This window comes from Camarhynchus parvulus, chromosome 2 (genome assembly GCF_901933205.1).
Source record: "Camarhynchus parvulus chromosome 2, STF_HiC, whole genome shotgun sequence".
NCBI classification, from domain to species: Eukaryota; Metazoa; Chordata; class Aves; order Passeriformes; family Thraupidae; genus Camarhynchus; species Camarhynchus parvulus.
Window position 1 is genome coordinate 147,387,824 of NC_044572.1, and position 14,575 is coordinate 147,402,398.

The window sequence follows — 14,575 nt, forward strand, 5'->3', positions numbered from 1 at the left end:
TGCAGCCCCTGGCCCAGGAGAAGCATGTTGGAATTTCTGAAATAAGAACTGTACGTCATCATACGTTCCAACTCCTAAAACTATTCCTGGTAACAAGTCTCAGACCAAAAATCTATTTTGAGATGATTGGCAACTCCTATTCTCTGAGGTTGTGGAGAAGGGGATACTCTGTTATAAAAAATCACAAGCTTGAGTACTGAAATGAACAGAAATCACAAGGTATCACACTGAATTTTAATGCTTTGGCACTGACAGAATAAAAACTGCAATAAAATACGGTATTTCTACTGTCAGTAAAGATTATGTGCTTGTCACCTGCAGTGCTTCTGTTAAGATAATTTTCATAACAATCTCTCAGAGGACAAACCAAAAAAAAAAAAAAATCACAAAACAAAAGCAGGATTCACCTATCAGACACTTTTTAATACTAACATGGACAGAGCATTTCAAGAGAATTAAGTGTACACAGGGGATGTGCTGTATTTCATCCAGAGTTTCAATTATTCTTTTAACTCACAATAGCTTATTTTATTTATTGCCTTGTCTTCTAAAGCCTTCTCTCTATTTTTTTTCTTACTGCTCACTGAGTAAGATAGAAATGGGCTTATTTACTTCCACTCCCTCAAGTAGGACAACATTACTGCTAATAGTAATTTATTTAATGAACTAATCAGCATATTTAGACATAAGGAGAAAATAATTTAGACCCAAGATTCTTCCTCATTACAAGTAATTGCCTCAGGATTTTTTCCCCAAGTAACACTGAAATTAAATTTAGATTTCCAAAAAGCAGATGAGCCTTTAACACAGGGATGGTTCTACAATTTCCTTCATCTTTCTACATTTTCTTACATTCTCTTTCATTTCTATATTTCTACAATAAAAGCAAACTTAATTATTTCAGTTCTGTAATGGGGACTATGATATTTATTCTAAACTGACCTAAAGGAAGTATAACACAAATAATCTCCCTTTAAACAGAGAAGAAGTCAGGATAAATATTTCCCAATATAAATCAGCATACACACCCTTGGTGTTGACTGTTTTTGCTGTCACCTCCAGTTTCTCCAAAGGTTCTGTTCCAATATTTTCTAATTTAATTATGAGCTGCTGGGTCTCTCCGTTGTACAGCTGGACAGACACATTAGTGGAGATTTCATCCCCTGAAGAAGGCTGAAGTGTATGAGCAGATCTAAAAAATGAGACAAACAAATTATTATGATGAAAATGTTAAAAGCCTGTCCTGGTTACTCTATTCACTATTTTTGGAAGACTCAAAAACTACTGCTGAAGACACCAAATAACATTTCCATTTCCATTTTTAGAACCATTGAGGACCAAAATTAATAATGTATACATAAGACAAGTTATATTTCAAGCAATATAGAATGCATATTCTAACTATGAAAACTTGTTAAACTACCTGTAAAAACTGTAAGGAAGGGGAAAGGAAAAAAAAATCAAGAGCAGGTTGTCGTATTTGCAGGGTTCCCAGACGAAGGGAGGAATGATGAATCTGACTCCGTGTTCTTAGAAGGCTAATTTATTATTTTATGACACTATATTATATTAAAAATACTGAACTAAACTATACTAAAGAATACAGAAAGGATACAGACATAAGACTAAAAGATAAAGAAGACTCATGACTCTCTCCAGAGCCTCAAAACAGCTTGGCCGTGATTGGCCATTAAGTTAAAACAATTCACATGAAACCAATCAAACAATCACCTGTGGGTAAACAATGCCCAAACACATTCCAAAGCAGCAAAACAAACGAGAAGCAAATCAGATAATTATGGTTTTCCTTTTTCTCTGAGACTTCTCAGCTTCCCAGGAGCGAAATCCTGGGCAAAGGGGATTTTTCCAGAAAACATGACAGTGACAGCAGGTCACTACAAGGAGCAGGTTCAGTGGACAGTGCAGGGCATAAACCTCACAGCAATGGATCCAGGGAAAAATTCCCAGTGTGAAAGGTGAAACAGTGCCTAGAGATAAACTCTTTGGAGCATGAATGAGGGAAGGAGGCTGCAGAACAAGACAGATGGGCAGAGGTTCCATTCCTGACTGCTCTTTCTGTGCTAATGCAGAGTGGTCAGAAGGCATAAAAGATATAAGGACAGAAGTTACTGGGATTAATGACCAATAATTCCACTTCTTTTTGCAGGTATTCCTGCCATCCTTCCCTTTGATCCTGTCCTTCCTTACCACAAGACAAGCAGCCTCCACAAACAGGAGGAGATTTCAGTCTTTCAGAACAGATCTGTGACGAGGACTTCAAGTATTTTTTGATCATTCAGAATGTGCTGTCATGTACTGTTAGCATTTCAGGGCTCTGAAATTTGAGACGTGGAGTGAAAGGGAAGAAGGAATTTCTTTTTTCCCCCCTTATATTGAGACAAAAGTATCATGGAATTGCATACGAAAAGGCAAAACAAATTATGTTTTCAGTTACTGTATAAATGTACTGTATAAAGGTACTTATTAGTGATTCTTCTTCTGTTTATTTTTCTTATTTTTTTCCTTTCTTCTGTGATAATTGATCTGAATTAACAGTCATACCTGGACTGGATTGTTTAGATATAAACAGTGAATTCTTGGCTTGATACATCCCTCTTTGCCCAAAACCAAAGTTTTGAGCACAAACAATATCGCAAAATTATTTCTGCATATTTCTGTGAAAGTCCATGGTTTCAAGCAGTAAAACAAAAAACTGAGGTTTGTATTCTAAAGCAAATAATGCAGATTTGGATTATGTCCTGTTTTACTCAAGCACTGATTATTCATTCAGGTGGAAAAGCTTTTATTCAGCATGTGACTAACACTTAAATATAACCTAATAAAATCATCATTTAATTTAATTTTTCACCTTGGAAGGGAGGTGCTGATCTGCAGCCTTGGCAAAGCTGGAATGACTTCAACAGTGCAGCCATTGGTCTTCACTCCTGGCAGGTTGTCCAGAAGGCAATCACTGAAGACTCCAAAAACTGAAGTATGATAACCTGAGTTTTAGAAGAAAACACCAGTTATGTTGTGAATTCTACTGTTTTATGGCAGGTCTAAAAGTACCCAAACCACCACCTTCTCAACAGGAAAATCTTCTCAGGACACATAATATCTACAGGACTGTCAAACCCCTGAAATAACAACATTTATAACTACCTGACAATGTATCTGTGGCATGAAAAATAAATTATAAAGAGCCTCTGATTTCTACAATGCATTAGAAACTTCTGCAGAATTCTTTACAAGATCAACATCACAAGTCATAGCATGGACACCATTTTATACCTGTCACCAAATTGCCTGGGGCACATAAAACATGTCAACCTTCAACATACATTCCCTATTTCCTCAGAAAAATGTTTACAGGGAAGAATCTCAACTACATCCAGAAGGATAAAAGAATCCTAAAGGAAATTATTAATTGAAAAAAATATCATGCATAAACACAAACACTTGCCATGAAAGACTACAACCCCTGAAAGTTCAATTTAGTAGAAAAATACCTCTCCACTGATTCCTTACCAGGCAATATTTATGCATTATATCTGAAGGAAACTTTGATACATTGACAAACAAAAAGCTGCCAAGTACAGAAATCAACTCCTCTACTTGCAATACATTTTTAGTATGTGGAACTCAAAAGGAGACAACTACAGTACAGATGTTCTGAATGCTTTGATGCTATTCTGTATTTACTGAAATCGTTTCTGAGAAAAAAAAAATCACATGAAAAATTGTTTTATGAGCAGACACAAAAGCACTTAAGAAAAACTCAGTGAGAACAGTTTCTTCAAGTTCAAAGCCATCTTCTTTTAGTGCTTAGCCTTACTAAAATGGTTCTTATTCTGTATCCTAACTTTGCATTCCAGAAGACATATTTAAAAATGTGATTTGATAAGATGATTCACTCCTACTACATGTTGAATCCATCCTCTCTACATATGCCTCCTTTTCTAGGTCTGCTAGCCTTTTGTAAAAGCTCTTTAATTTCCTTCCTTACTACAAACACAGTTTTATTTAGGCTTATTAATGAAATGATATCTTGACTGCAACAGGCCATACACCCTGGCTAAATTGTTTCCACGGAAGCAATCTGCAAAAATTTCTGTAATCTTACATGAACACAATTAATTAAGGGGGAAAAAAAACCCTGCAAGATTATCTTCTGCATTCTTAAGAAAAAAGTTCAAGTAATCCTCCTCAGAAGCTTTCCAAATGAAAGCATTAATAAAGGGGAGCTTGAGTTCATTATCCTCTTCCTCTCACACATGAGATACTCCAAGAATGTGCTCGTTACTGCTGCTGCAGCCAAGTGATTCATCAGGCTGTTTTTAATGAAGCCTGGTGCAGGGAACAGATTCCCTGTGTTCCTTTTTTCTTTTCCTGACTGAGGAGAATTCAGAGTGGTGAACACACACATGGCAAAAAAAGCCATGCAAGCCACAGGGGTGTAAAACTTAGGTTTTTCTGCCAACAAGGAGTGAGTGGAGCCTCCCTTACCATTGACTGTGATCTGCCCTGTGGTTTGGGGAACACCAACCAGAGTCACAGGATAGAGCCCAGATTCTGCAGGGAGGGAAAGGGCAGCAGGGAGAGATTCAAATTCTACTCCAGTTGTCAAGAGACCCTGAAAAAACACAATACACAGATAAATCCATTTATGATATACACTTACATTTTTATGCTACATACTTATATTTTAATCCCATGCTTTACATCAGCCAAACTTTTATGATTTATTCCAATTTACTCATAGCAGTTATTCTGGGGTTTGAGTTACAATGACTGCAGCGTGCATCCAAAATTACAGCAGGATTTGTATTCAACATGGAAATGTGTTCCAGGAACTGAGCTGGGAATGAAAAACTAATAAAAATTTACACCCAAGCATAGTAAAAAAAATCACAGATATCATCTGCATGGTGCTGTTTTGTACCTACATTTAATTGTACCTGTGACTTTAACTTGAGTATTTGATAGATAGTGGAAATCAAATCACTGTCTATCAATATTTGATAGTGGAAATCACAGATCTTGCTTAGCTTTGATTACATACCCAAAATATGTTTTCTAAGAGGAAAAAAAAAAGTATTTACAGATAACAGGGCAAGTCTAGCTTAACCATCCAACCTAAATATTTCAGTGAGTTGGAATAACGCATTCATTTTGCTGAACTGATCCTCTCAAGCCTAAATGCCTGCAGTTACTCCCTCAGTGTCAGAGAAATCTTTTAGCATTCTAAATTTAAAACATGGGACAAAATGAGAAATGAAGCAGAAAAAAAAAATCATTGAAGGAATTTTCTGAGCACATCATTACTGTTCTTACTAGACTGGGGCTTTTCTTTAAACTTGGTTAATGAATTGAACATGCTTGAGCATAGAATGTGCTGTTAAAAATAAACTTGATTTTGGAAAGCATATAAATCCACTTTACCCATTGTTTTTCTATACACATATTTATTTTTATTTTTGAGTATGGATGCTACAAAGACCTCCGTCAATAAAAGCAGTAAGCACAACTGGATTAAATCTTAACTCTGTGTGGATGCTTAATGAGAACAGAGAACCCTATTAAAGAGGAATATACTTTTGTGAAAAGAGATGATAAAGCTCACAGTTTGAGCCACAGAAAAACACATAACATATCCAAAATCTGTAAAATCTCTGTTCTAGCAATTACTTCTTTGTAGACTTGACACTCTTGAGACAACAACTAATTCACCCAAAGCTACTGTGGCTTTCTGGAAGGCTGCATTAGAGAACTCTGTCCCTGAGACTGCACAAAATTCCATTTCACCATTGTACTTGAGTTGTAAATAAATACTCTGTCACACCCTCATTTCTACTGAATTTTTGTTTTCCTCCCATTTCACATGCAGACTTCAGCTGTCAGAAACCGTCCACAAAGATCCAAGTAAAACCTAACTTTGCCTTTCTGTATATTCAGCACCCAGTGTATCAGAGCACGGAGACTCTTTGATTCCCACATTAATCCTTCCAGTGGGATTCACCTCACAGAAAAGAGATGAACATTCTCTCTTTAACACTGATGTAGCCTCAATTTTCACCACAATTCTGCTGCTTTTGCTTTGGCTGAAGCAAACATTAGAATACAAAAAACAGCTGACCCAATACACTCTCCAGAGCTCACTTTTAAAACTGGTACAGAAGGCTTTTAAACTTTATTTTAGTCTCAAAACCACTGATCTATCACTTGGCCTAATATTCAAACACATTTGAATTATTCAGGATTCATCTCAAATAAAAACTCTCATCCAAGGACTTCAAGTCCTGCAAAATCAGTGATAAAAACCCCCCAAACCATCCAATGTCTTGTTTACTATCAGCTGTAGCAAATGTAAATTAAAAAACTGGCAGGGATCCCTAAATATTCTCTAATATGTAATGCAAACCTTGAAAACAAAGGGATCTTTTAGAGAACAAACACAATTTAAATGCTAGAACACCTGCACTAAGCACACACTGTGCCTGGACTAGAAATTGAAGAGCTTCAAGTGCACTAACACAAAACCAAGAAAACAGCAGTCAGTTCCCCTTTTAGAGTTCTACTGATCAGTAAAACTTCCAAGCTTTGAAAAGTAAAGACATAAAGAAAACATTAAAACTCATCAAAATGGGGGGGGGGAAATCAATATAAAAATCAACTAGACTTCAGACTTCCAGACATAAATTGAAATCAAGACACTTACCATTAAAACTTAGGCCACACAAGTGATTTTTAAAAGACAGTGACACATCTTAGAATGTCTGAAAGACGATTTCAAGAGCACAATTTGCTGAATTGCACAATTCTGCAATATTTGCCCAACATTGCCCTCTGGTGCCTGAAGTTTTGCAGTTTAACAGTGAAAACCTAACCAAGGCTAAGTACTCTCACATCCATTAACTAAAAAATTTCAGCCACACCACTAAAAGTAGGGAAATGTGTTAGATTTCTTTTCCTGAGAGTTATCATTACATTAATTTAAGTAGTAATATTTAGTAATCATTTAATCACCACTTGGTAATCATTTCTCTTTCTGACCCTACAGGAACAGATCATCCAAATCCAAGGTTTCCTCCAGGGAATATGTGAGTCATGCACACAAAAAAATGTTTACATTTCTTTGTATTCTTATAAAACAATTTAAATTGTCTTAGAGAGAATGTATGCATGCTTTTATCACAGTATGTCTTTCAATCACTTCAAATCTCATTTCAGTTTTAGAGGAACAAAACAACTTGCATGTAAATGGCAGCATTTGGGGATGCTGTTAAAATAACAGGAGTATGTAACTGCTTTTTTTAGGCTTTACTTACCAATCCCAAACTGCAATCATTCTTTTTTTAAAGTAACATGACCTTCAAAGTTACTTCCCATGCTGAACATACTTGTATACCATGTTGTAAAATACTTTACACAAAAACTGTCAAATATTTCTTTTAGAAGAAATTTTTCCTACTATTTCTAATATGGTTATTTCAGGCAGACCTAGAAAAACACCAAACGCAACCATTTTTACTTTTTTCCCCCCTTCACATTTCTGTGTACATTCTTGACTAAAACATTCTCCACTAAATGTAGTGTAGCAGTAATTAAATATTCTCTCAAGACAGCAGAAACAGCAAAAGATGTGAACTCAGGAAAGAGCAGTTCATGGAAACAATTTAAACCATCATAAGCAAAGTTGTGGGACTCATTACACATTCAGATTTATCAAAATTTTAGATGCTCTTTTTAAATATCAACATAGAGCTCTTGACTAATAGCACAATTTTCAAGTTTAAAAAAAAGGCCATTCTTAAAGCATCATTAATCAAAATACCACACTTGATTGTGTTCAAATAAATACAGGTCCCAAACAGAAGGAGAACCACAGAAAAAATACTTATCTCTTGAATAATGACTAAATACTATAAATTATAATATTCTCATGGGTTAGGGGGTAGCATTTTTTTTGTTTCTTGATATTTATTTATTAAATACAGACAGATCTACTGTCTGTAGATCTTGTAGCTTTCTTGGAACCATGGCTGTATTTTCTATAGTAAGGGCAGAGAAAATGCTTCCCCTCAATACACATTACCTCAGAATTGTTCAGCTTTTTTTTTGCTTTTAATAGGAAAATTAATAAAAAAGATGAAAAAGTAGTAAAAATCTTAGAGAACTTAACATTTTGCACTGCATCTTCATATGTATTTTAGTAGTAAATCTCCCCAGATTGTACTGTGGTTTGCTGCTTTAAGCATTTGTCTCAAGATTCAAAACAAATCCACAGGAGATTTCCCAGAATTTTTTGGATTGTTTTGGAAGGCCTGAGATGTGAAGATCATTTTTTCCTGCATAGAAAACTGCAGTAATGGCAGTAACATCAGAACAAACTGCAAAAGGGCTGGAGGCCACCACTCAGAGACCTGAACAAGGCTGTACAGAAATCAACATTCCTGGCAGAAAAGGTGAAGTGGTGGCACAGATGTGCAGCCGAACATCCCATCTCCGGGTGAGCTGCCCCCAAGCACCAGCATGGCAAAGATATTCTGTCTAATCCATCACAGCCAGTTCTGGTTAGGCTCATTTCTGTCTCTCATTCTGCTGATTTAAGGTACCTGCTGAGTTTTATTAAAGCATTTGTTCTGATCAACCCCAAGATCTCTCCTACTTCACTTTACTCACTCACACAATTGTGGGAGCTCATCACTTCCATGCTCCATGATTGAACATTTTCATTTGTCATTTTACAAACACTACTGCACTTTCCATTGGACCAGCCTCCTAACTATATGGACAAAATAGAAACATGAAATAGAAAAAGACAGAAAATGAACACAGAAATGGGGCAGGAATGAAGAATAGGTACCTAATTAGAGTCCCAAATCAGGAATAGTCATGACAGGAAATTAACAGTAAAAAAAACAAAAATGGGCCAAGATCCTTGAGAACAATAAAATAAAATAACAAAAGAAAATCAATTGTTCAGGGTTTATCATCAGAGCAACACTAATCAAAGTCTTGTGTCCACAGTCTCATATCAAGTCTAGAAGTTCAATGCCTTTTACTTTAGCACACCTCAATTAACCTACATGGACACAGCATTAATACTTCAATTAATGAAAAAGCTCTGGAAGTCTTTCCATGGGGAATCATTCTCCTTAACAACCTGTGCTCAATGCTAACTTGTTTACCATCACAACAGAAATTCAACAAACAGAGAGACACAGTAGGAACAGTACCATGGCAAAAGCCTGGATTTCATTTAACGTGAAATGAATAATTTATCAGAACAACAAATCTAAATTGAGGGAAAGGGGAAAATTTTAAAAAATAAATAAGACTGTAGATTTCAGTACAGTTACACATTGGTGAATGGTGGAGCATGGAAAGGACAAAGAAAAAATAAACCAAGCAATGGAGAACTCAAAGATGACTGGAAACAAGCCTGAATGATCTTACAAAGGTGAGGTGCTGAGTCAGGCAGGAGGAAAAAAGTCGTGGGAAAAGCAAGTTGAAACTGCCACTAAATGACAGAAAAGGACATACTTGCTATGAAACTGAGTCAGTGAGAGTAAATAATCTGAAAGAATCTGATAGGTGATGAGAAATCAGACAAGAAAAGGGTATGGGAACTGCAGGCATGGGTACATGTTAATAATAAAACACACCATTTTAAAATATTAACCAGCCCTCTGAATTATTAAAATGAAAACAGAGTTTATTCTTATGATAAAGTAATGCCTATTCCCATATTCCAGAAGGTTCACAGATGAGACTGGAAAACCAACAACTTAGGTTGGAAAGAAATTGTAGAGGTCATTGTGTTCAGCCCAGTGCTCAAAGCAGGGGTAGCTTTGGTGGTAGTTTAGGTTTTTCACATCCTGTTCACTCAAGTTTTAAAGATTTCTAAAGATGGAAGTCTCAGGTTCTCTCTGGATAAGCAGTCCCAGTGCATGATCCCCCTCCTGCCTGGGAAAAGGGAGTTTTTATCAGGGAGGGAAGTTTCCAAGGCTGCAGCTCATTCCCTGACTCTCATCCTCTGGGAAGAGCCCAGCCCTGGTTTTGCTGCACTTTCCCATTTTGGGATTGAGCAGAGCAGTAGGAATTACCCCAGTATTCTTCTCCTCTACAGGCTGAACAGATGTCAGTGTTTTTGTCATTTGGGGAGCTCCAAACTAGCCTCAGTTCCAAAGAAATTGTCTCTAAAATTCCAAATCCAGGGGAACAAGCACTTCCCTCAACTTGCTACAGCCTTGATAAAGATACAAATCTACCAAAATCAACCAATTTCTCCAAGTGAGGCCACATTAGTGAGGAGCAGAATTTCTCAAAGCACTGACTAGAGTTACATTAATCACTTCAAAGATTTGCATCTGGTTGGCAAATTAATTCCTCTTGTGCTTTCCACTGGAACTGGAATTCAGTGGTTATTCCAAGACAGAACTTTATCACAACAACAGTAAAGAGATGTGACAGCAGTCACCGGGGTTTTCAGGTGAGGTGAGAGACGAGAATGTTGACTCCATGTTCAGAAGGCTTGATTTATTATTTTATGATATATATATTACATTATAACTATAATAAAAAGAAAAAGAAGGAAAGGTTTCCAGAAGCTGGCTAAGCTAAGACTAGAAAAGAATGATAACAAAGGCAGCTCTCTCAGACTCTGTCCTGGATTGGCCACTAACTATAAACAACCAAGATGGGCCAATCCAGACAGACCTGTTGCATTCCACAGCAGCAGATAACAATTGTTTACATCTGTCTCCAAGGCCACAGGTCCTCAGAAGGAAAAATCCCAAAGAAAAGATTTTTCACAAAGAGATGTCTGCGACAAAGAGAAGTATTGGTGCTACAACAAGTAATTTGCTCAGGGAATGGATGTTTTGCATTCTGAATTCCGGAGTGCACAGAAGCACTCAAAAGATTTCCTCATTAAGAAATTTTCCAAGTTTTTTAATATACAATGACATCATTACTTACACAATACAAATTAGACTGTAAATCAAAATGTTCTTAATCAATTAATTCCCACAGAGACCCTTCTAATGTGCAGCCTTACAACTACTTTTTCTATTAATCCCTAAAAAATTTGAATACTTCTGTGAGGGTGAGAGAAAATGCTGCTGGAGAAAGTGGCATGTTAGCTTCCAATAATTAATTTTATTGTGCTATAAAAACAGAATCTTTGGGCATGTTCACTTCCCATGGAAAAGCACTTTATTATATGTGGTTTATTATCAGTAATTTAGGTCAACTTGTTTGACTAGAGACTGCAGTAGACATATAAATAAAAACAAAACCCAAACAAAAATCATGAGCAAATAGATGTACACTGATTTAATTAGCTTGACAGAACAAAGGGCTCTGAGAGATGTGATTTATATTTAAAGCAATACTAAAGGTAAAAATATTTAACAGAAAGGAAAATGCTGGATTAGGACTGAGTGGATATTAAGTTGGTCTGGTTGTTACAGAACTTTTAACCTTTAAATTGATAACAATTTTTAAAAATCCTGTTAGTTGGAGTAAAGAAAGAAAAAAAACCTACAATTTCCTTTTTTTCAGGATATACTGCAAGCAGCCAGCTGAAGTAGAGAGCTTAGGCTTGATCCTTCTAACCTCACATATTTCTCCAGTGGTTTGGCCTTTTTTTTTCACTCCCTTCTGTTCATCTGACATTAGAGTGTTTTCAAATAGCATAAATCACTGGGAACAAGAAATCCATAAGCTGAAGTTTTTATTAAAACCCAAAGCTCTCAGATCTAAGTATTTTAGTTCATCAGGTTTTTTAATTGTGGTCAAAATGGGAATTTGAAAAGCAAGGATGAATGCAGACTTTTAAACAACAGTAGCAAGGGTACAATAATTTTTAGGTTTTGGGTATAATTATTACTTACAAACCAATCTACATAAATCATGTAGCAGGAGTTTTACTCAATGCAGAAATGTACAGAACTGAGTTATGGGTCAGTGCCAGTAAAGCATTTAAACACTCTGAGTTGCAGAGATTTTTCTTCTCAATACCTCATCACCAAAAATATGAGAAAATTGGAAACACCACACTGTTAAACTGAGGTTATGCTGGCTTAAACCATCTTTAAAGAATATTTATACAAAAACATATTTGAAAGTCCAAATGATATTTTTCTTCAGAAAAATAGCAGGAAGAGAAGATTTAGAAAGGTGCATACCATGTTTTCTACTCGGAGCTCAAAAGGCATAGGGTTGTACACCATCAGCTGAACTTCACACACATCTCCCTGGACCCACTGGAAGTCTGCAAGGAATAAGCACAGACTTAAGGCAGGAATTACCTAATCATAGGGTTATAAATAAACAGCAGCAGCTGAGCTGTCAGATTGCTATAATACTTAATATGTCTCTATAATCTTCACAGCCCAAGTCCTACTCAAGAGCATTGTGTGACACAAGCTGTAAATCCCAGGCAAAGCAAGAGGTGAAGGAACTGGAAATGTTCATTGACACAGCAAGAGTGCTCCAAAGACCAAATGCTTCATTGGCAAAATTAACTCAGGCAGCAATTCAAAACACTACTTCAACACATCCTTCATGTTCAACACTTAAAGGTTTCCATAATTGGAGTTTTGTAGAGTACACAAGGCCTTGATATTGGAGACCTGGAGAAGAATCAGCCAGGTAAGAAATTAACAGGAAGAGAGAAATCACAAGTCCTCATATAGACACAGCTGATTATATGGAGTAAATAAAGAGACAGTGAAGTAAAGTGGGCCAGGTAAAAAGATGTACCTTCAGTTTACATCTTAGCACGAGAGACAATCTTAAAGATACTTCACTCTGCCAATTTTAATTTATTTTTTTTTTTTTGAGTTTCATAATTTAAGGAGATGAGGCTGGAATAGTGGAAGGTGTCCCTGCCCATGGCAGGGGAGGTTGGAACTGGATGATCTTCAAGGTCTCTTCCAACCCAAACCATTCTGTAATTCTGTGGGAGATTATGGAGGTCAGCAGCAGAGATGCAATTTTTGAGCAACTGTTCAATGCAAAAAGATTATTTTATATCAGCACTTCGTAACCTTTTCAGCCCTCAGGTTTGTGTCTACCTTCCAAATTTCTCACAGTGAACCACATGCACCTGAAGTGCAGACTTTAAACTGAATGTGGCAAGATTCTCCCTGCAAGCTGAGGATTTGCAGTCCAAGTAAACAAAAGGTGGTTTAATTACATTTGTTAAATAAATCACGATTATAAGCTAAATTATAACATACAGGGATTAGTTCTTACTAGTTTACCTAATGATTTTAACATACATTGCTAACAGTTTTTCTACTAGGACATTAAGAAATGTCCAGTAAAAAACCTGGATAATCAATATTAAGACTTTAATGCACAGTTGGAGCAATCTGTACTCTAATTGTACAATCACAATCATTTACTTTCTGATTACATTTTGCAGGCAATATTAGAGAGCTCAAGGGAGATGTACTTAATGCAAATGTTTAACTCAAATTAATGCTAGTGGAAATTAAACACATACATCCACAGATGTTAATGGGTGATATTACTGTGAAACCTGAAAAGCAAAACTGTTGATTAAAAAAAACCATTCAGATTCACAGTGGTATGAGATGTTCTCTACATTTCATATTTAATTGCTTATTAGTGTCCATGATGTCTTGTGCATTCTGCAGCCCCCAAAACAGCCAGTGACTGCTCTGCACAGGTACAGAGTTAACCATTGTGGATTACTACAGCAACAGAGGCACCTGCAGTAGCACAGCAGCCCTGAATCTCCACATTCTAGCAATGACCACACTGAGGAAAGTCTGTTCTGAAAGCACAACACCCAACAGGGCTCTCCAGGCCTAGGACTCATCCCACCATGATTTATTTGTGCCAATGATGTCAAACCTCTGGGACTGGGCCAAAGCTTTCAGCTGGTGTTTGTTCTTCATGCTGTGGGCATCAGGGTAGAAACATTTCAGGTGTGGTACCTTGTGGCCAACACCTGGTGAAGCAGATTGTAGGATCCCATCAGGATCCTCAAGGTTTGGCACAAAATCCCATTGCTTATCACTGGGGAGCTTGCTTTTCTCCCTTTCCCCCTTCCAAGTTAGTTCAAAGCTCTGTCAGCAAGCCCCATTGTTCCTGTGCTAGAACTCCTTTTCCATCTGAGAAAGGCTCATCCCATCAGGTCTCAGCAGGCCACGTGTTGACAGATGGCCAAAAAAACCACATTTTTTCCATTGACACCAACCTCGAAGCCACACATCAATGGAGTTGCCTGTTCCTGTCAATGTTATTCCTTGCTTCTGGAAGGATCAAGGAAATCACTCCCTGTGCTCCTGATCCCTCCACCAGCTGTCCCAGGGCTTTGAAGTCTCTTCTGATTGGCCTCAGACTTCTCTTTGTTGTTTTGCTGCTGCCAGTTGGAACAACCAACAGCAGATAGGAATCAGAGGGTCTTTCTAGAGGGAATTTTCCAGGGATGTCCCTTACCTGAGCCCCTGGGAGACAGCAAACCTCTCCTGAGTTGGGTCAGGTCTGCACATGGGGCTCTCTGCCCCCCTTAGAAGAGAGAGAGTCTCCTGTG

The 14,575-nt window shown here is 37.1% G+C and overlaps 1 protein-coding gene across 6 annotated transcripts in view; it reads right to left on the reverse strand.

The window, feature by feature from the left end:
• The window catches only part of TRAPPC9 (trafficking protein particle complex 9), a 441,577-nt gene that overhangs the window by 379,549 nt on the left and 47,453 nt on the right, over window positions 1-14,575 (reverse strand). For all 6 annotated transcript variants that reach the window (XR_004060513.1, XM_030943200.1, XM_030943197.1 and 3 more), the window contains 4 exons: window positions 12,195-12,280; window positions 4,507-4,633; window positions 2,870-3,002; window positions 1,029-1,192 (listed from right to left, as the gene is read on the reverse strand). Coding sequence is in view for 5 of the 6 variants with exons in the window: in XM_030943200.1 (XP_030799060.1) it covers window positions 1,029-1,192; window positions 2,870-3,002; window positions 4,507-4,633; window positions 12,195-12,280 (510 nt within the window). In the remaining variant the exon portion in view is untranslated. The remainder of the gene's footprint in view (window positions 1-1,028; window positions 1,193-2,869; window positions 3,003-4,506; window positions 4,634-12,194; window positions 12,281-14,575) is intronic.